Source organism: Callithrix jacchus, chromosome 9 (assembly GCF_049354715.1).
Source record: "Callithrix jacchus isolate 240 chromosome 9, calJac240_pri, whole genome shotgun sequence".
In the NCBI taxonomy this organism is placed as follows: Eukaryota; Metazoa; Chordata; class Mammalia; order Primates; family Cebidae; genus Callithrix; species Callithrix jacchus.
This window is the reverse complement of record NC_133510.1, coordinates 19,515,741-19,542,990: the sequence shown is the minus strand read 5'-3', so window position 1 is coordinate 19,542,990 and position 27,250 is coordinate 19,515,741. Positions and strand designations below refer to the sequence as shown.

Sequence of the window (27,250 nt, the reverse complement as noted above, 5' to 3'; positions counted from 1 at the left end):
TTCCCATCTCCGCTCCTCACCCCCACTCCCAAGGTGGTTTTGTGGGTATAAAAAGGTCTTGTCACTCTTCTTTCTCGGCCATGGGTTGGAGAGACGTGAGTCCTCCGTGGTCGCCGGCAATAAACCCTGCAATTTGGCATACTTTTGTTCTGGTGTTGACTTTCTGTCCTCAGTTCGATGCAACAGAAGTGGGAGGAGGCAAGATTGGGCGTAAGGAGGAAGCCCCTTCTTTAGTGCCCTGAGTCTGAGCCCTTATCGCATGTAAACCAATCCTCAATCAATTTAGTTTATTTTGCCAACATTAAGGATGTGATTGGGAGAGAGGTCTGTGTCTTCTTCCAAAGAGGGCTTCAAGATTTAAAGGCGAAAAGCAGGCTGGAGGGGAAGGAGGGAGGCTGTGGGAATCTGCCTGCTGCAAGAGAAAAGGAACAGGTAGGGGGATTGTCAATGATGTATTCGTCTTGCACTTTGGACAAGGTGAATATAGAGTTGCTGCCTGTGGAGCTATCTAGCCTTTTTTCTGTAGCTGTCTGCTTACGAACAAAAGGAAAGGTGGTGTCTTGCCTGACTCAGCTTTCGGCTTAGTATTTTCCTTTCAGCAGAGTGATATGGGGTCCTGAGTTTTCATTTTCCTCCCACAAGGCGTGCCCACACCTGCCCTTCTGTGCTGTCTCCCTAGGGAGCGCCTCCCCTGCTTCCTGGCTTTTCAGAAGCTGCCCACCCTCCAGGACCCAGCTCTGGCTCAATTACCCTGAAAGCCTACGTGGACTTCTTAGTCTTTCTGGCCTCCCACAGTGTGGACTAGAGCTCCCAGTATAGGAAGAAATGATGAAAGCTTTCCTCTGCTGGTCACAATTGTGTTTCGTGCATGTCAGCTCTCTCTTCATAAAGAGATTATGTTTCTCAAGTGCAGGGACCCAATGTTCTAGGCCCCCTGAAACTGCGTTGGAGGGCTGATCACCTAGGGGCTGCTCCACCAGTTGGCAAAGGGCCAGGAGTTCTGTTTCAGCAGACCTGAAGAGATGCCTTTTGTTCGTTCATTCACTGAGCGCGAGCTCGGGGCTGATTGGAGGCACGGGGTGCTACTTCTGCTCACTTGGAGGTTGGAATGCAAACACTCACGATTCTAATCACAGCCTTTGATCACATGCCTTCAGGCTAATCAGTGCCCAGGATGCTTTGCAGGCATGATCTCTGGTTCTCATTCTCACTGCAATCCTGCAAGTTTGAGATTCTCATTTTACAGCTGGGGAACAGGCACAAAGAGGTCACAGAGCTGGCAAGTGGCAGAGCTGAGGTTTCAGCCTGGGGTACTGGCTGTGCTGCTTTGCTAGAAAGTGTTTCTCGGAAGGGAGAATAGATTGAGTCTGACCTGCCCTGAGACCTTGGCAACTCACGGTTCCAGTGGGGTCTGTGCAAAGTGCAGCTGGAGTATCTAATCTCGCAGTCCCCTACAATTCTAACGTTCAGTCATTCCACCTCCTGAGGACCTTTCCCTTCAGGGACAACGCTGGAATTTTTCTGAAATAGTCCTGCACTCCTGCTGAGAAGATCATACTGGGTAGAGGCAGCAGGCGTGTGAGAACGCTGAAAGGACACTGAAGGACAGTCCTTCGTTCAGAGGGCCCCGTTGTTTGTCCTTGCTGTCTCCCCGAGGGACGTGGGGGCTGGCTGGGGTGCTGGCTGCTGCTGCTGCTGCTGCTGCGGGAGAGACCCAAGGCCTAAGCCTTTGGCATTAATTCAAGGTGTCTCTCCAGGCAGTGCCCCCCACCACCCTGGCTTGCTCCATGCCACCCCTTTCCTGTCTGGGAATTATGAGAGATTATGACAGCCTTGATCCGAAGGAGCTCCTGCTGGTGGCTCCAGGCGGCCGTGTGTGTGTGTGTGTGTGTGTGTGTGTGTGTGTGTGTGCAATCAGGGGCCTCACTTCCTTTTCCATACTCCCTCCCCTGTGGCCAGTGTGCACCTGGGCTATAGGGACTAACCAGGGAGGCAGCTGTGAAGCAAAGTGGGCTACTGAGATACTCAGTACCTTAGTGTCTCGGGTTTCCTTCATCTGAGGTTGTTTGGTCTCCCTGTCCTTCCCTCTCACAGATATCCCCCTGCTCCCTGGCTCCCCACGCCGGCTAAGCCCTCAGGCAGGGGCCAGAGGGGGCCAGGGCCCCAAACATGGACAGCAGTATCTCAAGATGCCGAGTCCCCGGGCCCCAGGTCTGCAGGGCAGTTCCAGCAGAGATCCTGGCCAGCCCTGTGGTGGAGAGAGCGCCCGAAGCAGCTCTGTGAGTACTGGGCAGGGGTGGGGTGGTGGGATAGGCCAGTGCTGTTGGAGGCCCCCATGGAGCCTCTGGACTGGGGACCCTCCAACTGGGAGCACGTGTGTGCATAAGAGAGAGAGAGACCTAGGGTTTGAGTAGGGCCTTTTCTCTTCTCTCTCCAAGTCAGGCATACTTTCCCAGCGCACTGTTCTGGTCAGAGCAGGGTCGGGAAAGCAGAAGGCATGGGAGGCCAGCCAAAGCTGCCTGTTAGTCTGCAGACCCCCGGCTCCCCTCCTGCCGGCCTGAGCGACAGTCTTCTCTGCTGTGGTGGCTCCGAGTCTCTCCCCTGTGCCTGGAGCTTCATCTGGTTGCCCAGGTGACCTCTCAGGTGGCTGCAGAGGCAGCTGGATTTCAAACCAGTAATAAACAGGGAAACACCCACGGGGAGAGGCGGGTCCCTCCCGGGCTTCACCGTGTTCTCTCTCCTCCTCTTCTTTCTACCTCCCCACCTCTGGAGTGGAAGAGAGCAGAAGTCAGTTCCCTGCTGCTGTCTTTGACAGGGTCCTCACCAGTGGCCGGAGAGGAGGATGTGGGGCTGTGAATAGTGCTTGGTGAATTCCCATGGGCGGGTAGGGGCGGGCCAGGCAACTAGAAATTGACCTTTGTTCCAATGGATCCAGAGAACCTGCCCGTGAGTATTGTGTATGTTTAAATATGTAGTGTATTTGCAGGCAGAGGCAGATCGGCAAAGAGGTGAGTGTGTGTGGGACATGGTGCCTGTGAAGGGTGTGGTGTGTCAGAGCGCACTCGGGTGGATACATGTGTACACAGGTTCCTCCACCTGTATGGTGCAGGAGTGCTGGCGCACAGAGGCAAGGGTGGATGTGACTGTGTGACTGTATTTGAGTGTGTATGTGTGCAGGCGTGGGCGTGTGGTTATGTGTGAGGAGGCAGTAGGTACAGTTGTGAGGGGTTTGCTGCTGCAGGTAACTGTGTGTGTGTGTGTGTGTGTGTGTGTGTGTGTGTGTGTATGCATGGATGCTGGAGCATGTGTGAAGGCACCGATGCCCAGACTGTCAACAGGTGGGTGGAGGGCTTTGTGAACTAGTGTGACAGATTAACTTAGGTTACTAGGTCCTTTTACTGGGGGCTGTGGGGGCCTCTGGGCCTTCGGGGCTTGCTTCTGAGTCCATTTCCCCATGCCTGGAGCATAGGTCAGCCTCCTCTGTCTCTCACCCCTTGCTCACCAGACCTTTCCCCGCCTCTCCTCTCTTTCTGGCCAGGTCATCAACAACTATCTGGATGCTAATGAGCCTGTGTCCTCGGAGGCCCGTCTTAGCCGCATGCACTTCCATGACAACCAGAGGAAGGTCGACTATGTGCTCGCCTACCACTACCGGAAACGCGGGGCGCACCTGGCCCAAGGCTCCCTGGGCCACTCACTGGCTATCATCTCCAATGGGGAGATGGGCAAGGAGCCCCATGCTGGGGACCCAGGTGACATTGAACTGGGGCCACTCGATGCCCTGGAGGAGGAGAGGAAGGAGCAGCGGGAGGAATTTGAGCACAATCTGATGGAGGCTGGGCTGGAGCTTGAGAAGGACTTGGAGGTGAGTCAGGTGGGTGGTCAGGGTCTTGGAGATAGAATGGCACCACAGAACTGGGCTCCCGGTGAGCAGTGCCACTTGACAGCCCCTAGGCTTTGTTCTGGACTTTTTTTTTTTCCCTGCTGGAGAAACCAGGTTTTCTTTCCCAAGCACTTGAGAAAGAGTCTTACATTGCTAGTGGTCCTGCCTGGGGCATTCCAGGTAGAAGCGGTGGTGGTGGTGGCGGTGTGCCAGTCTGTTCTTTGGGAGTTGGGAGTTGGCCTAGTTAGAGATTAAAGGCAAGAAATTTCTTCTTGACATTCTCAGGCCACATGCGGTGGCCTTCTCCATATGGTTTCCTTGGGACAAAGACCTAGTTTCCTTATTGAATTTTGGAATAAAATTCCTCTATATCAATCTCTTTTACTAAGGAACGTGCTTGTCTTGGGCCTCCTGAGGGAGCTGATTTGAGATGTGTTTGGAAACTGAGTTGGAACATACATAGGACATATTTTATCAACTTATAACCTATAGACACTCTCACCTCCAGTCAGTGCAAGGGAATCCACGGAAATTCATTCATCCACATATCCACCCATCCATCCATCCATTCACCTATCTGTCCATCCATGCATCCATCCATCCATCCATCCATCCATCCATCCATCCATCCGTCCATCCATCTGTCCATTCATATATCCATCCATTTCTCCACACCACAGTGATCCTTTAGAAATCACCTTCCCTTGCCATTTCCCCCAAACTCAATCCTACCCTTCCCACCCTCCCTACCCTCCTCCAGGCTACTGGCCTTATGCTGGGTGTGGACTGGTCAGCTTGAGCTCAGGTCTTTGTGCTATTGCCCTCTCTGCTTTGGGCACTCTTCCTCAGACCTGTATATCACATTCCCTCTCTTCAGGTCTCTGCTCAAATGTCACCTCCTTCTAGACATCTTCCCTGAACATCCTAGCCAAAATACTCCTATCCTGTTCCTCTCTGTTCCTTGATACTGCCTTACTTTTCTTTTTTCTTTTTTTTTTTTTTTTGAGATGGAATCTTGGTGTGTTGCCAGGCTGGAGTGCAGATCTCAGCTCACTGCAACCCTGCCTTTTGGGTTCAAGTGATTCTCCTGCCTCAGCCTCCCAAGTAGCTGAGACTACAGGCACACGTCACCACACTTGGCTAATTTTTGCATTTTTAGTAGAGACGGGGTTTCAGCACGTTGGCCAGGATCCTGCCTTACTTTTCTTCATCACAATCAGCATTGCTACCTGGAATAACAATGATAGACATATTTTTGTTGTTTTCTTTTTGTGCTCCCACTAGCTCCATGAAGGCGGAGATCTTGTTTGTTTCACTGTACATCCCAGCTCCCAGGACAGACGCTGGCACATATAAGTGCTTAGTAAGTATCAGTTGAGGATATGAGTGACCTCCCTGAGCCTCAGGTCCCTTATCTGCAAAATAATAGATGTCTTGGTGGGTTGTACTTAAACATGCCTCATCATTAGATAGGGCAACGAAAATTCCCGCACAATGTCTGCTACATAGCAGATGCTCAATAAATGCTCCTCATGATTTTAAAAGGTGTCACGCTAAGCCCTGAGGTGCCATTTTCATCAGAAGTCTGCCTTATAAGATTCAGGTTAATGCTCTCCTCAAACTGGAAGAGATCTCCAGAGGTCATTCATCCTTGCTCCTGTCCCCAGGCAGAATGGCATGTGTCTTGGCTCATGCCTCGTGGTGCTGGCCTATGCTGCTTTGCCAGAGTGTCTTCACACTCCTCTTGGGTTAGTCTTTCCACTCCTGTAGGAAGAGGGTGCTCTCTTAGGGATCCTTTAGGCTTCCTTGTCATATGAGTACTGATTTTCACTTTTTGAAACCCAAAGCTCACTTGGTGGCTTCAAATGGGGTCTGCTAGGATGCTCTCTCCAAGGTACAGTTGCATCTGAGTTCCAGGAACTTACCACTGTGGGAACTTCAGTGCATGTTTCTGTTGTTGGGTCTTAGGGAGCAGGGGCCTGGGCTTCTTTCAGCTGCTCAGTTGGGAGGCAGTATATCTGTGCTCCAGAGGGTGAGCTCTTAAGGCCAATTACATATGTTCACATTCCAGGTCTGACTTACTAGCTCATGACCTTGGGCAGGTTACCTCATGCTTTCAGTAAAACTTCCTGGTCTATTAAAAGGAAATAACAGGACTGGGTGTGGTGGCTTACATCTGTAATCTCAGCACTTTGGTAGACTGAGGCGGGTGGATTGCTTGAGATCAGGAGTTTGAGACCAGCCTGGCCAACACAGTGAAAACCCATCTCTACCAAAAATACAAAAAATTAGCTGGGCATGGCAGTGCATGTCTGTAGTTCCAGATAGTCTGGAGGCTGAGGCAAGAGAATCGCTTGAACCCTGGAGGTGGGAGTTGCAGTGAGCCGAGATCGCACCACTGCACTCTAAGCTGGGTGACAGAGCAAGATTCTGTCTCAAAAAAAAAAATAATAATAATAATAATAAAGAGAATACTAACAGTACCTTCTTCACTAGGTTATTATGAAGATGAAATGAGACAACTAAATAAAGTACGCAGAACATTAACGATGAAGGTTACTACTATTATTATTTACAGTTGTAGGTTTAGCAAACAAAAATGCAGCATGCCTAGTGAAATTTGAATTTCAGTTCAACAGGGAAGACTTTTCTGCATGTGCAATGAAATACTGGGAACAACACTAAAAATTATTCATTGTGGATCTGAAATTAAAATGTAATGTTCCCGGCCACTCTCACTGCTGCTTTCAGCACCAACGCCCATCTTGGCTGCCCTATGCCCCCCATCCCCCACCACGCTGCATTCTGGTTTCTGTCGGATGTTTCCTGCTTTGGCTGGGAATTTGGAGGGCACAGAGATGGCTCTTGGGACTGACCAGTGTTAGACTGGGGTCCTGGGTTGTTGTTCCTGTTGTATAGCCACCCGAACTCTTCCCTCCCAGCCCCCACCTGGGGCATCAAGGCCACTCAGCACTTCATGAGGCTATTCCAGATGGCGCAGCCTCCCCCAGCGTCCCTGTCACCAGAGCCTCCACCTCTTATTGTGGGCTACTGCCTTGCAGTGTTGCCTCTAGCTTCCAAAAGGTAGTTATTCTGATTAATGTTGGGACCTCTCATGCGAAGGGTTGAGTTTACCGTACTTTTCAGCCATGGCACGTTACTATCACTAGTCTGCACAAGAACTCTTGGATTTTTTATTTAAATATCCCCGACTGTGCACTGCCTGCTACCTCGCAGACAGTCTTTCCAAGGCATCATCGTTCTGGAAAAGGTATACTGTGTGGGTTTTTTTTTTTTAATTAAAAAATAGACTTTATTGTTTAGAACAGTTTTAGACTTACAGAAAAATTGGAAGATTGTGCTGAGAGTTTCCAAGTACCCCATTCCCAGTTTCTTGTATTATTAACACCTTACATTAATAGGATACATTTGCTACAATTAATGAACTAATATTGACACATCATGATTAACTAAAATTCACACTTTATTCAGATTTCCTTACTGCTTTTCCTTACTGCTTTTTTTCTTTTTTTAACATGCTGTGATTTTTCTGTTCTGAGTTGTCATGTCTCCTTAGACTTCTCTTGGTGGTGGCAGTTTCTCAGAACTGTATACGTTCTTTTTTTTTTTTTTTTTGAGACGGAGTTTCGCTCTTGTTACCCAGGCTGGAGTGCAATGGCGCGATCTTGGCTCACCGCAACCTCCGCCTCCTGGGTTCAGGCAATTCTCCTGCCTCAGCCTCCTGAGTAGCTGGGATTACAGGCATGCGCCACCGTGCCCAGCTAACTGGGAAGGCACTGTTTTGTAGTCCATTCCGTTTCTTACTTTTTTCTCTAACACTTTATTTTTCATATCCATTCACATTCTGCATGTACATTGACTCCATTATTTTATTTTATTTTGTATTTTTGAGACCAGGTCTCACTGTCAGCCAGGCTGGAGTGCAGCAGTGTGATTTCAGCTCACTGCAGCCTCAACTTCCCAGGTGCTCGTGATCCTCCTGCCTCAGCCTCCTAAGTAGCTGGGACCACTGGTGTGTGCCACCAGGCCCAGCTAATTTTTGTATTTTTTTGTAGAGACGGGGCTTTACCATGTTGCCCAGGCTGTTCTTGAATTCCTGACCTCAAGAGATCCACCCACCTCAGCCTCCCAAAGTGCTAGGATTAGAGGGGTGAGCCACAGTGCCTGGCAGACTCCATTATTTTAATGGATGAACAGTGTACCTAGTCAGTCCCCTGGTAATAACAAACACTTAGGTTGCCTCCAGTTGTGTGCCACTGCAAAAAAGATTGAGAATGAATCGTCGCCTCCCTTGGGGCCAGCATTCTTTAATATCTCCCCCTCCTTCCATGCCATGTTTGTTTTAAGCCCAGTTGGAGATTCATCAGCTGGAGCTTGTGACTTTGCATCCCCTGAACTCTGTTTGAACATCAGTGAATTCATTTCCCACCCTCCTTGATATCTGGGCATGCCTTTGACAGGACGATATTGGTGAATGCCCTGCATTTGGTATTTCACTTTTTCATTTTTTTGTCCATATTTCCATGTATTGATATTGTCCATGTTCATATTTTAAAGAGAATTCAGTATTTTATCAAATGCCTTTATAGGTATGAACATTTACTTTTTTAGTTTGACCATTTGGTTAGAATTTCATCTAAAGACATCCTTGGAAGTGCTTATACGTGACAGAGACATCTGCACCCTCACTACCAATTCACATAAATGAGGGCCACCTGTTGGTACTGTGCACCGTGTCAGAGTGCGAGGCTCACTTAAGCAGTTCAGGAGACTGCCCCAGCCTGGAGCTTCCTGTAACTCTCCTGGAGTCCTGGCAGGGCTGGGAGTGGGTGAGCTGAACAGGCTCTAACACAGCTTTGGGGAGGGCTGGTCGGCCCACCTCCTCCCACTCTCTCTTAAACAAACCTCCCACTTTGACCCAGAGAGCTAGCAGGGCAGAGGCAGAGACACACATGCTTGGGTGTTACCAGGGGTACAGGGGGAGGAGTCTGAGAACCAGGCACAGTGCAGTCCTGTGGAAGCCAGGAGGGCATGTTTGTAGACTTTGAGTTAGAGGTCTTCTCTCACCTTGCAGGCCCTGAAATCCTAGCTGTCACGGACCCAGACTCTATCCTTGTGGGCAGCTAGACATCTGAAATTGGCAATGGAGAAGACGGCATGAGAGCGAGGCCAGGTGCCCCCTTGTTTGAGGCTGGCTTTCCTGGGATTGGGGGACCAGGGAACTGATAGCAGAAGTTGGCTTTAAAATTCAGCACGGCCTGACATCTCCACAGCTGCATTTTGGTGGTGGAGCTCTCCTCTCTATCTTGGTATCAGGTGTGAATCCAGGAATGGCCCAAATTCTTTCTCTGCAGAGAGGAGACTCCCTCCTCCTAGGCCAGGAGCTATCTCTGACCCCTGACTCCTCACCCTGTAGGTCCGACAGAGCCTGGATATCTGGCATCTCAACCTGAATTTTGGCACTGAGTCAAAGGTGGCAGGGGGACATCTCGGGTGTGTGACATCGTGCCTTCCCAGTGAGGCCCATTTAGCAGAGAGGACTGAGGAAAATCAGAACGTTGCTTCACTTTCTTAAACCAGCCGCCCCTGTTTCTCGGCCTCTGTTACCATCCCGCTTTCCCACCTCCTTTTCAGGAAGAGGCAGGGCGGCTTTCAGAAATTCTGTTTTTAGAGTGAGATTTGATCTAGGTTTTAAGGAAGAAAACTGACTTTTCTGAGTGCCTTTTGTGAGCCTCATCACGTGTGGTTTTGCTTTCACTTGTGCGCATTCAGTCTTCATGAATACCCATCTCGGAGGAGATGAGGTCCGAAGACAAGTGGCTTGGTCAAGGTCACACTGCTGCTAAGGGGTCCTGCTGGGATTTGAACCCTGTCTGAGTTTCGGAGCTTCTGGGATCCTTGTCATCCCAGGGAGAACTAACCAAGCACTTTTTTTTTTTTTTTTGAGATGGAGTTTCGCTCTTGTTACCCAGGCTGGAGTGCAATGGCGTGATCTCGGCTCACCGCAACCTCCGCCTCCTGGGTTCAGGCAATTCTCCTGCCTCAGCCTCCTGAGTAGCTGGGATTACAGGCACGCACCACCATGCCCAGCTAATTTTTTGTATTTTTAGTAGAGACGGGGTTTTGCCATGTTGACCAGGATGGTCTCGATCTCTTGACCTTGTGATTCACCGGCCTCGGCCTCCCAAAGTGCTGGCATTACAGGCGTGAGCCACTGCACCCGGCCCCCAACCAAGCACTTTATAGTACTTTACTTTTCCCTGCTTCCCAGATTCATGGAGATTCTCTACAGAGGCCAGGAATTACTTATTCAAAGGGGGACTGATTTATGGAGTACCTATTCTCCCTTTCCAGGAGGAGTGTGTGGCGTCAGGGCCACGAGCCCACTGGACTCTGGGCCTTTTGCTCTCCCTGGAGGCTTCTCTGTGGCCTCTGAAGCACAGGCTGGCCCTGGGTGATCATTTACTTGGACCCACATCAGTCCATCACCTCACAGAGTGAACACTCAGACTTGCCTCTGTCTTTCTCGCTCTTACTTATAAAACTTGTCTTGAAGCAGCTCTCCTCTTAAAATTCTCAAATCTGGCTTTGGTTTTGCTTTGCTGGGAAAACTAGGGCTTGGAATCCTTAGGAAACCTTGCTGTTTGGTTTTCCAGGGTGACAGCAGCATCCCCTGGAGGCCTTCCTGCCCATTGCTCTGCCTTGGGCATCCACAGAGGGCAGCCTGCTGGTGCTGGAGCAGGGAGTGGTGTATTTCCATGGGATGTGGATCCCCAGGCCCCCATTGACTCCGTTTTAAAATGAGTCTGTTTACTCCTCTGGAGTGGGATGGGGGCCTGTGTTCCTAGAAAGGGATATAGCAAATGCAGGGAAAATGCAAATTTGGGTTTTAATGATGCCCGTCTCCACTGTTTGTTGGTGATGTTGCTGTGCTCTCCCGAGTGTAGGGAAGAGTCATGCTGCTGCTGCTTGCACTAATGACTGGGGAAGATGTGATGATTTCCCCCTGGCCTTGGTTGTGTTCCTGTCCCAACTGTCCCACCCTGAGGCAGCAGGCTGGGGCCTTGGGCTTCTCCCTTGCCTTTTCCTACCCCGGGGATCTTTGGGGAACACAACAAAGAGCCTGCAGGCCCTGCCCCTGGGACTGCACAGATGAGGGGAGGGAGGCACAGTAGGGTTGGCTGGATTTGATTTCAGAGGAGAGACTCCGGGCAGCCTGGGGTGGGGATGCACAGGAAAGCAGGGAGGGGAAAGGGAAACCCCCAGACCCAGGTACATGTCTGTTTCCATGTCCAAATATTCTATAATGAAAACATTAACCTTCATCATTTTAATCTGATGCTCGTTTTAGCACCCTTCCTCCTCCACCTCCCCAACCCCGAGGAAGTTAGAGCAGCTAATGTTCTTTCTCAAGGACTAGGGAGCATAAACCACCTTGTCAATCAGGTGATTATCAGGGCTGGACTTTGAAACAAGGACTCCTTGCTTCTACTCCTTTTGTTCTTTATTCCCTTGTGCTTCCCTGGGGGTAGTACTCACCCAGCCATGGAGATGAGCACTGTCCAGGTTTTGCACAAAATTGGGCAGTGGGTATAGTGAAAAGCGGGCTGAGGGTTTACGTGGAGGAGGAAGGGAGCTGGGTGTGGCTCTTTTCCAAGTCCTTGATGTCTGGCATCTTTTACCGACTGACAAGGTGCCTCTGGAGAGCTGTAGGATTCCTCAAAAGGCCTGGAAGAAGGTTTCTGGGCTTTGATCTGCCATATCCCGTCCTGCAATACCAGACAGCATAGCTCAATGGATATCGAGATTGTCCCTGTCAAGGGTTTTCAGTCTGTTCATCACCGTAGCCAGCTGTGTGCTTTGCTAATTCTCTTCGTTACCAGGTGCCACCTGTGATGTGTGAGAAGATGAGATCATAGGGCATTACAGTTGTAACGACTTGAGGTCATTTCTTTCAATTTCATCAGAGGGCGGGCACTGAAGCCCAGAGAGGATGTGACTGGCACAAGGTCACACTGCTGGTTAATGCAGATTCAATACTGACACAGAGTCTATGCAGACAAAGAAACCAAGGGAGTCCGGCTTCCTCGCATTAGTCTGTCTTTTTGTAGCAAAGTTATTATCTCCCTCTCTGAGTGGTATTCCTGGTCTGACTGGACCTGGTGTTTATGGCTGGTGCCTGCCCTGATTTACAATATCCTATGCTGGTTGTTAAATATCTTGAGTATCACCCATGCTTCCTACTGTCATGCACATCAGTGTCTGCATTTGGTGAAGAGAGACTCGGGGGACAGTTGGTCTCTGTGTTGCTAATCATCCCTCGTCATGGCACTGCTAGATGTTTTGGGCTCTGAGACACACATTGAGAAGGAAAGCCCTTCTCCATGTGTCATTTGAAAAGTTCAGGGCTTTTGTTGGTCTGAGACTGGTTGGTCAGTCACAGCAGCTATAAAACAGCTGCCAGGAGTGACCTGCCAGGCTGTCTCTGGTCGCTGTCTCCAGCTTTTCATTTAGCAGATATTTACTGGGCACCTACTAGGTGCTGGGTCCTGGGTGGGCTGGGAGCTGAGGATGAAGAGGCGGATAAGACGTGGCCCCTGCTTTCAAGGGAAGCAGACCTGATCTGGGAGAATCACACAGTAGGGTCTAAAAGTGCAGTAACCGAGGTGAGAAGAGAGTCCTGGGAGTGACTGATGGTCTGACGGACTGGGAAGGCCTGAGTCTGTCCTGAAGCTCTGGGTGAAATCACCTTCCCTCTCCCTGCCCCCAGATGCTGGGGTTGGCAGGAGTGGGTGAGCTGTGTTTCCTACCCTGGTCAGATTTCCAGGAAGAATTCACCCTCAGGATGCTGAGATGCTGGTGTGGACTGTGCAAGTTTGGAAGGGTTAGCTGAAGTGGGTGGTGTACGTGGTAGACAGAGTCTTTGGGCCTTTGAGGTCTGAGGATGCACAGAGTGTTATATCCGGGCTTGACAGATGACGAGGGTGGTTCTCGGGGCCACTTCAGCCTTAAGTGTCCCTTTACTGAAGACAGAGTCTCTCTGCTACCCCTGGAGAGCTTCTTAGGGTGCTTATATCTGATAACTCCTGGGGTCACGTGGCAGCATGAGGGGTTCTTGAATCTTGAGGGTTTTGTGGTTTGAATTCAGGGGTAGAATACATAAACTGGAATGATAGAAAATTACGTCTTTGTTTTCACCAACATTTAACTGACATTTAACATTTACTTCAATTGATGATATAGGCAAAATTGATTACATAATGATGAATTCCTGTGACTGTCACTAATAGAAATAACACATAGAGGCCAGGCACAGTGGCTCATGCCTCTAATCCCAGCACTTTGGGAGGCCAAAGTGGGTAGATCAGCTGAGGTCAGGAGTTTGAGACAGGCCTGGCCAACATGGTGAAACCCTGTCTCCACTAAAAATACAAAAGCTAGGCAGGCGTGGTGGTGCGTGCCTGTAATCCCGGCTACTTCTGAGGCTGAGTCACAAGAATTTCTTGAATCCAGGAGGCAGAGATTGCAGTGAGCTGAGATTGCGCCACTGCACTCCAGCCTGGGTGACAGAGTGAGACTGTCTGAAAAAACCAAACAAAACAACACGAAGAACATAGGTTTGTATCACATGGAATTTGTTGCACAGATCTCAAAACAAATCACACTAATTTCTACTTAGAAATTATGCTAATTTTTAGATGCAATTTCTAGGTCTCAATATTTCATGTGTTGATAGAGAAGGAAGTCTATTACTATATCACAAATTTATATTTAAATATTTGGATAGCTCTATTTCTGTACATTTAGTCTCCTTGTTGCACTAGATAATTATTGTATGAATTTAAAAACATTCTGAGAGGGGGATCCATAGATTTCATCTGACTGTCCTGAGGTTCCATGGCCCTTAAATATACTCCCCAAAGCCTAGGAGAAGCCTTAGGCAGAGCGTGGCAGTCCTGCCTGGCTGCTGTATGAAGGGAGATCAAATAGGACCCACCTGAAGAGTCCTGCTGTAAGCACACTTGTCGGGCCCGGGATGACGCTGGGCTCCTGCATGCTGCCCTGTGGCTGCTGCCCCATGTGCACAGCTGACTGCACTTTGGAAGCATGTGGTTCAGTCCATGGTGTGCCTGAACCCAAGAAGGGAGCTGAGCATCGGAAGACTTGGGTTCTGGGACCATGTCTGCTGCCAACTGGCTTTTTTCTGGATCTTGACTTCTATTCCGGAAAAGGAGAAGGTTGGGTGTGAAATTGGATTCTCCAGCTGTGTATCTGACAGTACCGTCTTCCCATGATTTGGACCAAGGTAGTCTATATCAAAATAAAAAATCGATTGTGTTATTGCAATTTACTAAAAAGTAACATGAATGAAGATGGTTTCCTCAATTTACAGTTGTTCTTATGTATCTTTTTGTTAAACCTTAGGAAGCTGTTACTCCTTGCTTGCAAATAAATATTTGTTGAGGGCAAAAGGAGTGAATGAGAAGTGAAAGAATATTAATGGGAACATGTGGAATTGGCCAATCATGTCTAATTTCTAGGCTTAGTTTGGGCTGTGGTTTTCTGTTGCAGCTGGTCCCTATGGGTTTTCCTAGAATTGTTCCTAGTTTCAGTGGTGAAATTAAGCATGCTGTACATAAGGACGTTTGAAAAGGATCTTGCAAGCAGCACATAACTGTGGGTGTTCTCCCAGCTCCCACCAGTCTCCAAGGTCCCTTCCTGCTCTGCTATTCTGTGGAGACCTACAGCATGTAATGATGCATTCTGCTCAAAAGGCCGATGATACTTGCTTTGAGTGAACAAAGGGTGACTGGACTCATGAACCTGTGTGGAGTGAAGGCCATTCTCCGGCAGAGATCATGCTCCTGTTTACATCCAGGCACCAATAAAAGCAATGGTGCACCCCACTTGCTCCCAGCCTTCCCTGTTCTGTGCACGCAATTGTAAGGAAAAACAAAGCGACAATTACAATGGAAGCAACATGAAGGATGGCTGTTGGGGCTGTTAGCTGTGTCACTGTCTTCCGAGCAGGACAGACACACTTAGGAGGCCCCACCTTCTCTCATCTCTCTTGGCTTGCTGAGTTTAGCTGAAGTCAGAGAGTTCCATGATAATTCACGGAAATTGCCATTTATGGTGTTAGGACTCTTAGGGAACCCTGGGTCCATTCTGATGTCTCCCAGAATGTGTTCGCCATTCCTTGAGCATTTCTGGGTTGAGAGGCTCTGCTACTGCATATCACTTCACTGTGGACAGCCGCTAGACTTTCTGTCCAGGCCAGAACTCTGGGCAGTCGGACACTCGACTTGGATAGGGTGACTGCTGGGATTCTTATTGCTGCCTGGTTGAGTTTCCACTCAGGAATTGATTATTGTCAGGTGTTAAGGGCTGGGGTATATTCGACTGTGGACATTTTAGCCAATGTTGTTTAACCCTTCTTTCTGGGCTCTTCCAGCCCAGGGAACTTACACTTAGCTCACTACGGGCTGTTGGAGGGCGAAGGCTTCTCAGGCCTCAGAGAGGACCTGTGAGTCTTAGCACCTTTTCAGGAACAGGAAGCGGAGTGGAATTTGATGGGTGTGCTGTTCTGTTGTTCTGTGCAGACACAAGAACCCTCAAAGGCTTCAGAGTGGAAGCCTCAGGGCCCGTGGAGCTAGCGTGGGTTTGCGCTGGCTCCCTGCACATGCTGCCTGTGCATGGTTACCAGTTTGTGTCTGTTGCTATGTACTGTTCTCATGATGCCTTGTGGAGTTGGGAAGGTTGCATTCAGACCAAGTCTGGCCACGCCTGTGAGCAGGGTCTGGCATCCCACCTCTGCCTGCTGAAGGCTGAGGGCATCAGTGGTGTGTGTGGGTGCTGCCTCTTGCCTTCCCCACCGGACTCCCCAGCAGCCTGATGTAGCAAGAAGACCTTAGGGATGGAGAGTGAAGGACCAGGGTCGCTGATGTGTGTCTCTGTGCAGGTTCTCTATTTTCTTATCTGGGATCTGTAGCCCACACCTTTCGTGGGCAAAATACTTCGTGAATTGTGTCATAAAATAAGCCAAAGTGGGCTCTCCCACCCTCATTACCTTTGTGCTTCAATTTTCCTTTTTTTTTGTGCCCACTTTATGAGCTGAGTTAATTTTCTTCCTATTTTCTGAATGAATGAAACTGCCTGATGAATGGATTCGGAATCCCCAAAGGAAGAAGGTGCAGGGAGTTTACTGCCTAGTTAGGAAATTAGAAAACTCATGAACAGAGAGTTAACAATTCAAGGCATAGATGCCGATTGCCTCTTTTCCGGGCTCCACAAGTAAAAGGTGTCACAAGTTCCAGTTACTTGAACACCGTGACTGTGAGTTTTATTACCCTGCTTACTAGATTCACAATTTTAGGGACAGCCATTTACAATCCGGACTGCTCTTTGCCGAACATTTTTGTTAAATTGGCTCACTTTTGAAACTTAAATTTATTTTAAAGGGAAATATTATGTCATTATCAGAAATGGAGAACCAGTATCACTGGCCAACACACAGCCAATAATTATAAAAATAAGCACAACAGAACGACATCATTCATTTTTAACGGGATACTGTTGGCCGCAGGAGGTCTGAGACTGGGGCCTGCTTACTCTCTGTTGAGAAGGAAGCTTAGCTAGTGTCAGAGAGGTTAAAGACGTATTGGTATCAAACAGAGACTTTCTTTTTGCAGGATAATTGAAACGGGACTTTCTTGTTATTTAAAAATGCTGGGGCCTGTTGGGGGGTTGGGGGCTAGGGGAGGGATAGTAGGGAGTGGAGGACTGGGGAGGGCTGACATTAGGAGAAATACCTAAGGTAGGTGACAGGTGATGGGGGGCAGGGGGGATGGATGTAGCAAACCACCACGGCATGTATATATCTATGCAACAATCCTGCACCATCTGCATATGTACCCCAGAACTTAAAGTATAATTTTTAAAAAAAGAAAAAAGCAATCAAATTTGTTGTGAAATTAGAAAAGAAACTTCCCCAAAAAGGAAAACACCAGACTCAGATGGTTTCACTGGTGAATCCACCAAAACTTTAAGGAAGAAATAATACCAATTCTATAGTCTCTCCCAGAAAATAGAAGAGTAGGGGTCATTTTCCAATTTATTCTATAAGGCTAGCGTTACCTAATACCAAAACTAAATAAAGACTTTTCTTAACCTAAAAGAATGAAATGTCATCTGATGCTATGTCGCATCCACCCATCATCTAATGCCCCTCGTTCTCTACTTGGGCAGCATTACCAGAGCACCTGGTACACCCTCTAGAGCGATACTTGCCCCTGGATGGATTGAAGACTTAGAACAGGGACTGTGTCTTGCTCATTTATTTTTATTTCTCTTTGTTTTATTTTTTAAAAATAGAAATGAGGTCTTGCTCTGCCGTTGACTAGGCTGCTGTTGAACTCCTGGCCTCAAGTGACCCTCCCATCTTGACTGCCCAAAGTACTGGGATTACAAGTGTGAGCCACCACGGACGGCCTCTTTTTTTTTTTTAACAGTGTGTGACACATTGATAATATAATTGCTTTTAGTGCTGTTTGTTGAATTGATTCAAAGCATAATGCCTAGCAAAGATGATACACTGTAGAGTTGCTCTGGGGAGGCAGAGATGCCCAGGAGCTCCAGTTGACAGGGAAGGCCAACTGGAGAGGAAGCCCTTGGTGCCTTCTCCTAGCCCCGCCCCTACTTACAGCAGCCTGGGATCTCTGTGCATCAGCTCCTACCCTTTTCCGGAGTAGAAACCTTCTCCAATTACCGCTTCTTCTGTTGCCTTTGGTTCTCATCTCCTTCTTCAGTCTGGGAAGAAAACACCACAGCGATTTGCAACCTGCTCAGAGCCACCCACCCTGAAAAGAAGCCCGAGGAGAGCAAAAGCTGGAAGCAGGTGTGGGAGGAAGGGATTGGGGAGAGAAGGGGCAAGAGGGGATATCTGTGGAGTGAACCCGAGTCCCTGAACAATGTTTTAGGGATTTGGTAACCTGTTGGGGTAAAGGTTGAGCCCTGGGGTGTTAGCAGATTTTTTCTATCTTTCCACCCTTCCTTCTTCTCTAGTTTTGCCTTCTTTTCTTTCTTTCTTTCAACCCCCTCTGGCTCTGTGCTGTTGGGCAAATTCCAAGGTCATAATGAATACCGTTGTCATGGACTTACACTTGTCATGGACTCTACAGAAAAAAGCCTCAGACATGATTGCCCAGGGACGGCATGTCAGGAACTGTCTCCTTGTCCTGAAGGCTTCTCTGGTGGTGCGATCTTACTTTTCCAGTCACCAGAAATGTTCTTTTCAGTGTTGCCAGGAGTACCTGCTCTCTCCTTCCTGCCACTGGGGTCTCAGGAATCTTGGGCCCTTCCCTCTCTGATCACTGTACTGCTGCTTTTGAAGTTATTAGTAATAAGAGAAGCTTCTACCGTGCTAGGCACATAAAGTAGCTCATTTAATTCTTAAAACTAACTCCACGAAGCATATACTAGCACTGCCCCTATTTTGCAGATAAGAAAACCAAAATTACATGACTTGATCAGGATCATCCCAGCACTGCCCCCTGGGGTTGGAGGAGCTGACATTCTACACTGCCAGAGCCCCAGGTAGCTCCAGGTGCCAACAGCCCTGACATGCGGCAGCAGCTGGTGTTCCCTTTAATTCTTTAGGTGTCATCCCCCAGCCTCACTCCCCTGGGAACCCTTGCTGCCAGGGAGGGATTCGGACCCTGAGCCTGAGCTCTCAGTCACTGCCATGTCCTGCCTCTCCAGGGATGAGGTTCCTGCCATCTGAGCTTGGGATAGGGAAAGGGGAGTCCTAGCTTCCACCATTTGGATTGTCAGCCATTTAAGAAGGCTCAGGGGAAGAGAAGAACACCTCCAAACTTGAGGGTCTCCTCCACTTACCATTTTCTTCCCTGTTCCCTCTGTTCTGCTGACCCCGTCTTCCCTCCTATCAGCCTAGGTGGGAGGTTGTGGGTTAGGGAAGAGCAGGATCCCTGCAGATACCTTTTAATTACCCATGGGCTGTGTTTGTGGTGAGAATCAATCTGCTCATCCACCCCTGAGACAGGTGGATGGGTCTGGAGCCAGCAGGCAGGGGTGAGAGGTAGCAAGGCTTCCCGGGGGGCAAGGCTAGAGGATGACGCTGCAAAATTTAAAGACTGGGAAGGAGCACTGGGTGCTGTGGTGTGTCAAGGCCGTGTGGTGCCAGGAGCCACCTGAGCCACCCGGGGATCTGGCAAGGAGGATGGGACGGTGTGGAATGTCAGCTACCCCCGGGGTCAGTGCTGGGACAAACCCACTGGTGTGTGTGCTGTTCATCCCTGCTGTGGGCATCAGGAGAGGTGATGGTGGGCCCAGGAGGCATCTGCCCTGGGCAGACTCACCCTTCCTCTTCTGTGTCTTCTCTTCCTTGTGGTTCTCCCATTACTCTTCCTCCTTCCAGTTCCTGCTCATTCAGACCCTTCAGTGTAACCCTGCTTTGTGGCAGCTGCATTTTTCTCAGGGATCAAAGCCTTAGGTGAATGGTGGTGTACTGGGCACCAGCAGGTGGAGCAGGCTCTGGAAATCACATCACATTGGCTCTTTCCTTTTTCAAGGACCGTGGTCCCAGATGAGGGTCCCCCCTTCTTTACTCCAGCTTCCATAAGCTGCTTACACTGGATACTAAGCTGCAGCAACCAGGAAACATTCAGGATGGAACACCCCTCAAGTGCAGAGGCCTGCATTGCTCTTGGATGAAGAAGGAGGATGATCATGTGGTAGGCACATTTGGGGAGGTCAGCGTTTAATGAAGAAAGCAGAAGGCAGGAAATTGCCCAGGGTCATGCGGGAAGACCCATGTACATGTGTGGGTTTCGTCCATGTGGGGCTACTAGTGGAGGGTGGGTGCTCAATCTGTTCACTGCCGCTCTCATTCTGGGTCTCTCCCTCCCGCTGCTAGGATGCTCAGAAGTGGGAGCTAATTCAGTCATTACTCTTAGCCTAAGCCAAGCTGAATTACACAGATGTGCTAGGATCTTCCTCAAATGCAGAGTACAAATCCCTCCAGGCCAAAGGACCGGAGGACCCAAGGGCTATGGTTTATCTGGGCTACTACTCATCTCTGCCAGTTTGGGTAATTGCAAATTGTCTGCAGAGACTTTGCTGTCTACACACACACACACACACACACACACACACACACACCCCTATGCACATCCTAGCTGTGGAATCAAGAGTGGCAGAGCTGGGAAGGTTGCTTGATGAAGAACGTTCTGGTATAAAGCCGTGTGAATTCTAGCCGGAATCTGAATTTCAGCTGAGCCACTAAAGGACATATAACCATGGACAAATTACATAATACTTCACATCACTTCTCTTTTCTTCTCTGTAAAGTAATATGGTTGAATTGTTTTGAAGAAGGCTGGGACATGGTGGGTGCTTCATATTTATCAGGGAAACAAATAATTAAATGATATAATATATGTTAAAGGGTCCAGTGCAGTGCCTGGCATGTGTCAGAAGCTCAGGATTAGTTGTTCTTAGTTTCTTAATATCAGACCCAAAGATCCTTCAAACTCTTATGTTTTTCTGGCCTCTGGGGTGACCTACCTGTAAGGTGGATGTAATCTCCCATCCTAATTATTCCCCATTATTCCCTCCTCTGCTGTGGCTTTAGAGGCCACCCCGAGACTTCAACACTGCCTGATTGTCTGGTGCTGTGGAGAGTTTCCATTCAGAAAGACAGCTGCCTTTGTCCTTCCTTCTTTCTAGAGTCTCTAAAGCTATTCCAAGAGCTAAGACTCCCATGTCACATACTGCATCAGGAAGCTGGATGGTCCCCAGGAAGACTCAGTGGTAATCATAGAGACCTTTGCATTCCTGGGTTCCCCTCCCCTCCCCTCCCCTCCCCTCTTCTTCTCTGATTAAGTCTGGTTCTATTGGCCAGGCTGGAGTGCAGTGGTGTGATCTTGGCTCACTGAAGTCCCTAACTCCTGGGCTCAAGTCATCCTTTGCCTTGGCCTCCTGGGTATCTACAGGCACGTGCCACTATGCCTAGCTAATTTTTAGATTTTTCTTTTGTAGAGATGGGGTCTCACTATATTACCAAGGCTTGTTTTAAACTTCTGGCTTGAAGCCATCCTCCTGCCTCCGCCACCCAAAGCGTGGGGATTAAAGGCACGAACCATCTCGTCTGGCCTAGCTGTTTTGAATGCCATTCTTCAAATTCACATCCAAATTTAAGTGTATTACTATAGCTTGTTAAAGTGAGCTTTTCAAAAAAGCAAACAAGCAACCAAATTGATCTGCTTTTTAAGCCTGGACTTTCAGATATCAAGTTTGTTTGAAACTTTCTCACTACGCTGTAGCTGAAGGGGACCTTTTCTTTCTTTGCATCTCTGAGTGTAATCTAGCCTATGAACTGACTGTAGGAAGAGAGAATATAAACTGCCTCTTTTGCTGACTCGTGCAGTTATCTCAAAACTCAGGAGGGAAGTTCTTCCTAAGATCTAACCAAAATCCCTCCAGAGCCACTATGTTGGCAAAGGTCAAATGGCATCTGTTTGATTGGCCCCTTGGAGTCTAATGTACATGGGAAATTGTCTCTGGAGCCTAATTTTGAGGCTCTGATGTCCTAGGCAATGGAGCGACAGGAGGATTGGAAAATACATTTCTTGTGGGCCTGAGGTGAAGGGATTCTGTCTCCGCAAAGAGGAGTTCCTTTCCCAGCTTTGTCTCCAACTCAGGACAGGTCATGTGGTTTTTCCCAGCTCTTGAATTTCCATTCAGTTTTTGGCTGGTTTGAGTTGCTCCATCTCCTGTCTCCGGCAACACCTACCGAGCAGGTCAAGTCGCTGTATTCTGCAGGATCATGCAGTCTAATGCGTCAGATGCTTGAAGGTCACCTTGCCCACAGCCCCAGCTCTGGACAGGCTGTGCATGTCAGTATCTCACACTTCTTCCCAGGGGCTTGCCCATCCCCTCACAAGGTATCTCCTTATGTTTCTAGAGTCGGACACGAGCCTTTCTTGCTGCCATCTCAAACCCTTGGTCCACGTAGTGCTGGCCTCCAGGGAGGCAGAGAACAGCTGCTTGGCCTCCTGCTTGTTCCTCCTTGTTCTTGTTGGGGTATCACCTCCATGCATCCAGCTCACGAATCCCCCAGCAATTTCTTTGTCACCAGATCACATTGCAAGCTCCCGTCCAAATGCTGTCTGGCTGCTTCCTGTTCCAAGCATCTCCCTCCCACCTGAGTATTTGTGTTTCTGATTCTTTATCCCCAGATGCAAAGGCTGCATTTTTCCAGGTTGAATCTGCTCATTGTTACTTCCTGCCTGGGTTTGCTAACATCTCCAGGTCCCTTTCGCGGCCACTGCTGCAGCCTTGCTGGGCGTGGAAACGTGTATTTCCAGGCTTCAGAAAGCAAACCACGTCGGGAACGGGACGAGGAGAGCCAATGACCCTGCTGAGAGCCGCCCCACCTCATCTGAAGTCAAGGCCTTCCCCAGGAGAACGTCTGAATTGATGAATACAGAAAGCTATGAAAGTGCTGCCGGCGGGCGGCTGACCTAGACTGAGACCTGTCCCAGCTGTTGCGCTTTCTCTGAGTCTCCTGAGCCGAGAACAAGGAGACGCCTTCCTGCCCTCTTGGCCTTGACTCTTTCCAAACAGCCATCACCAGGTCTAATTAAATACTCAGCAGATGAAGTGACCGAGGTCCAGAGGGGAGGTTGGGAAGATGCTGTGTGCTTGACCATTTCCTGTCCTGGCCCCACCCATGGGGGAGGGGGCTGTGGTCAGGCTGTGCCAGGATGGCAGAGGCCACAAGTTAAATGCAGAGGCAGAGGGAGTGCTCCCCCATTATTTGAAAGGCAGAGTTCACTTTAGTTTTTTTTTTTTTTTCCATTTTATTTTGTGGTAAGCCCTTGATGACTCAGAAAGTCAGAGTTGGAAGGGACCTTTGAGAGTCTTTAATCGGTGTCTCGTTTTACAGATGGAGGCCTGTGGAAGCTCAGTAACATACTCCAATTCACAAATGCGTTTCATATTGTCCTCTGCCCTCTAGATGGGTGCAAAACAGCGGGCATGGAATGTTAAATCTCTCGTGACTAGGAAGGGCTCAGAAATGGATGCCTGGTCCAAACAACCCTGCCTTCCGGGGAGTAACTCTCAGCTTGCCTGCGTTTTTCCTCACTCTTTCCTTTGAGCCAGAGCTGGAAGATGAAGCTGGGTGTAGTGGTGCCTCTCCATCCTCTCAGGGCTCTTGGTTGTCTGCGATTACGTTGAAATCTGGGGCTGTGATGTGGGCTGAGTTGGATACTGCTTATGACAGACCATCCGAACCTGGGTGTCAGGGGAACTGCTGAAAAACTGAACTCAAGCCTCCTGTCCCCCTTCCCAATTCTCTTGCTTCCTACCCACCACAGCTTTGGAGTATTGAACATGTTGCTAGTTAGGAGGGTTCCTCAGAAGACGCTGATGAATTTGGAATGGTTTTTAAATTCATCTGGGGAAATAAACAGCTGCAGCTTGAAACAAACACAGGCACTTGTGCTGCTGTGTGTTCCCCTTCCCACCGTCCCTCCTCCCTGATCTGGGAAAAGCACACACACCCAAACTATGTAGAAACACAGAAACCCATGTGAATAAGCTGAGCAAGCACTGTGCAAAGGAAAAGGGATGAGCGATCCTATAGACTGGCAAGTTCTGTGCTGCACCAGCAGACACCATGGTTCTGAGAACAGTCATCTGGAATCCGAGGGACCTCTGCATGCCTGATTTGCAGAACTCTTTGCAAAATGGAGATGTTTCTCTCTTCTAAGAACCTTCTATTTCCCTAGGGAAAGGAGAGGAGAAAGGGAACAAACATGTGTTGGTCACCTGAGTCCATGCCAAACATGTATTTTTTAACAAAATTGTTGTGAAGTAGTGATTATTGTTAGATTATTATTCCCATTTTACAGAAACAGAGGCTTGTGGAGGTTAAGCTGGGGCTCCAGTAGAGATCTGTGACTTTGCATGACACAGGGCTGCTTTCTTACTCCCCTGGCACTGCGGACTTGCCTGACTGAGCATCTCAGAATCTAAGGTCTCTGAGGGACCATGTGATTTTAGGGGACAGCTGCTAACCCACTAAGTGTGTCTGTTTCCTCTATGAAGATGGGAATCATGCACTTTGGCTATTTGGCCAAGTTGCTAGAATTCTTAATAAGATGAAGTCTCTAGTTCTCTGAGGTGTGATTAGGAATGACAATTAAAGAGATATTTGCCAGCCCTCTAAGCTGGAAGCATCGCCCAGAGGTGACTGTCTCAATCAATGAGCTTGTTATGCATTTACTATGCATGGCCAGGGTATTGGAGGACTCCGGAGTCCCGGCTTCGGTGGACAGCAGAGGGAGTCTCTTCCATCTTGGTGAGAGATGAGCTGCTTTTTGGTCTGCAGTGTGGTTTTACAGGCTCAACTTTTTTCCTTGGGAAAGTCCTCTTTCTAAACCCAATTACCCCCTCCAGCGCCTTCTCATTCTCCTCTCCTTTACAGCTAGGCTTTTTAAAAAGCTTCCTATTAAAGTATGGTATATATCTGAAAAGCACACAAATTTAAAGTGTACCAGTTGGTGAATTAAAACTAAGTGGACAGACTTGAGTAACTGCCACCCAGATGAAGAAATAGAACATTCCCAGCTTTCCAGGAGTCTCTCCTGGGCCTCCTTCCAGTCATGACCCCACCTCCACTGTCCAAAGATCATGGACAGTGAGTGATCTTCTTGCTTCTAGCACTACAGATGAATTTGGCCTGTTTTTGACTTTATATAAATGGAATCACATAATATGTATTTTGGGTCTGGGGCTATTGGGTCGTGTGTAGTAGTGGTTTATACATTACCAGATAGTGTTTCATTGTTTGAATGTACCACATTTTCCTTATCCATTGTACTGTTGATGGATGTTAAGGTGGTTTTCTGTTTTAGGCTATTACGAATAGTGTTGCTAGGACTATTCTTTTACAGGTATTTTGGTAAATGCATTTCTAAAGGGTACACACCTAGGAGTGGAATTGCTGGGTCATGTGGTAGGTGATGACCAGCTTTAGTAGACACTACTGGAAAGTTTCCAAAGTGTTTGCATCAATTTATATTCTCCATTAGTAGTGTACAAGAGTTCCAGTTTCCCTACACCCTGCCATCACTTAGTATTGTCAGTCACCTTAATTTTAGCCATTCTGGTACATGTGTAGTGGTATGTCAGGGTGGTTTTAATTTGCATTATCTGATGGCTACTAGTGAGATAAAACGTTTTCATACTTTTTCCCAGCCATTTGGATATCCTCTTTTGCAAAGTGCCTGTTTGAGTCTTTCAACCATTAAAAAAATGGGTTGTCTCCCTTTTTCATATTGATACGAAGGGATTCTTCATCTATATTGGTACATCTTTTGTTGAGTTTATATTTTGCAAATATCTTCTTCCCACTCTGTGGTTTTTCTTTTCACTCTTTTGGTAGATAAAGGTTCATTTTATTGGTAGTTTCCTTTATGTCAGTGCTTTTATGTCTTGTTTAAAAAATTATCACCTATCCAGACTAAGAATGCATTATTTAATGTTATCTTCCATACCATTTATTGGTTAACTTTTCCCATTTAACTCTACAATCCACATAGAATTGATTTTTTTTGGTCTGTGTGTGGCATGAGGTGTGAGTCAAAATTAATTTTTCCCCACTTGGATATCCTAGTGACCCAGCATCATTTATTGAAAGGACCATTTTTCCTCATTGCTCTTCTGGATTATTGAAGCCAGAAATCAAGAGTTTGTCTTTGTATGGGATCTGCTTCTGGACTTTATTTTACTCTGCTGGTCTGTTTGACTATCCTTGTGCCAGTACCTCATTATCTTAGTTACTACATTTTATAATAGGTTTTAATATCTCACTTTTTTGGAAGTTATTTCAACTTACTGTGCCTATTTCTTTACCTCTCACTCAGCCCTACTCCAATCTTTCTCTGCTGCCACCACTGTGCCCCAGATACTCTTGTACAGGTGACCAGGGTCTCCAGTAGGTGCTAACCTGGGCAGTTTTGTTTTGTTTTGTTTTTTTAAGTTCTCAGCTTTCTTAATCTTTGAGCAACATTCAGCACGGTAGAGCATTCCTTCCTGTTTGGAACACCATCTCCCCTGACGCCATCCACACTTTTCTGAGTTCCCTCCTGCTTCTCTGACTGCTTCCTCTAAGTCTTCTTGGCTGAGTCTTCCTGCTGTCTTGAATTCTTATTTATTTCTTTTTTATACACCTCTCATGTCTTTGCATCTACCTGATTATTACATGTTAGACCTTTTCAAAGCTCATTTCTTGGTTCTCTTCATAAAAAGAGAGATTTAAGATCCTAAAAATCTTAAGGAGTGAGTTGACAGTCACTCTTACAATGATTTATTTTCAATATTTCTATTGCCATCTTTTAAGAGAGCTCCAAAATTATATTTCCAATTAGAATTTTCTTCAAAAGTTTAAACTGAATTATCTCAATTGGAATGTTTTCTTCTAAAACTCTTTCTGAATTACCTTTTTAATTCGGTTTTAAATACTTAAAAAAACTTTCCTACCTCTTCTCTGTGCACTCAGATCCCAACCAGTTGGGGCTTCAAATCAAGGATTTAATTTCTTTGCGATCCAGTTGCCAAAAATCATTAATAGGGGGAATTATTTCTCTCTTTCATAAGGAAATTTGGAGAATCACCAAAATTATTTCTGTAAATTTATTTTCTATCTTAGAGACAGATAATATCTCTACACAATGTTAGTTACTATCTGATTTAGGTTCCTATGAAGCACCCATCATCTTCAATATTACTGTTTTCATCTTCATTCTGACCATTTAGAAGGTGGGGTCTAAAGGCAGGGGAAATTTGAAGGCACTGTATCTATTAAAGCTGGAGTTTCAATGTTATAAGTGATAGGAATCAGGATTTTAATAAGATTTAAAGTTCTTTTTTGTAGTCTACTGGTTCTCAAATTTGAGATTATCAGAATCATCTGGAGAACTTGTTTATGAACACATCTCTGTGTGGTTTTATTAGTTGTTGCTCCAGGCCTTACAACAGATACACGTTTTTGTTTTTGTTTTGATTAATATGTATTTTTTATTTCAATAGTCTTGGGGGTACAGCTGGTTTTTGGTTACATGGATAAGTTCTTTAGTGGTTACTTCTGAGATTTTAGTAGACCTGTCACCTGAGCAGTGTACATGGTACCTAATAGGTAGTCTTTTATACCTCACCCCTCTCCTAGTCCCCAAAGTCCATTATAGGATCCTTATGTCTTTGTGTCCTCATAACTTAGCTCCCACTTATAAGTGAGAGCACAGAATATTTGGTTTTCCA

The 27,250-nt window shown here is 47.6% G+C and overlaps 1 protein-coding gene across 3 annotated transcripts in view; it reads left to right on the top strand.

Annotated features, from left to right (window-relative positions):
- ANO2 (anoctamin 2) overlaps positions 1-27,250 on the top strand; it is a 371,758-nt gene that overhangs the window by 20,733 nt on the left and 323,775 nt on the right. The window contains exons 2-3 of one of the 3 annotated variants that reach the window (XM_017975875.4): positions 2,095-2,279; positions 3,539-3,865. In XM_017975875.4, the coding sequence (XP_017831364.4) occupies positions 2,095-2,279; positions 3,539-3,865 (512 nt within the window). Of the gene's footprint in view, positions 1-2,094; positions 2,280-2,749; positions 2,947-3,538; positions 3,866-5,167; positions 5,247-27,250 lie in introns of those variants that run through there. The other 2 variants (XM_054238042.2, XM_054238043.2) reach the window with 2 other exon arrangements.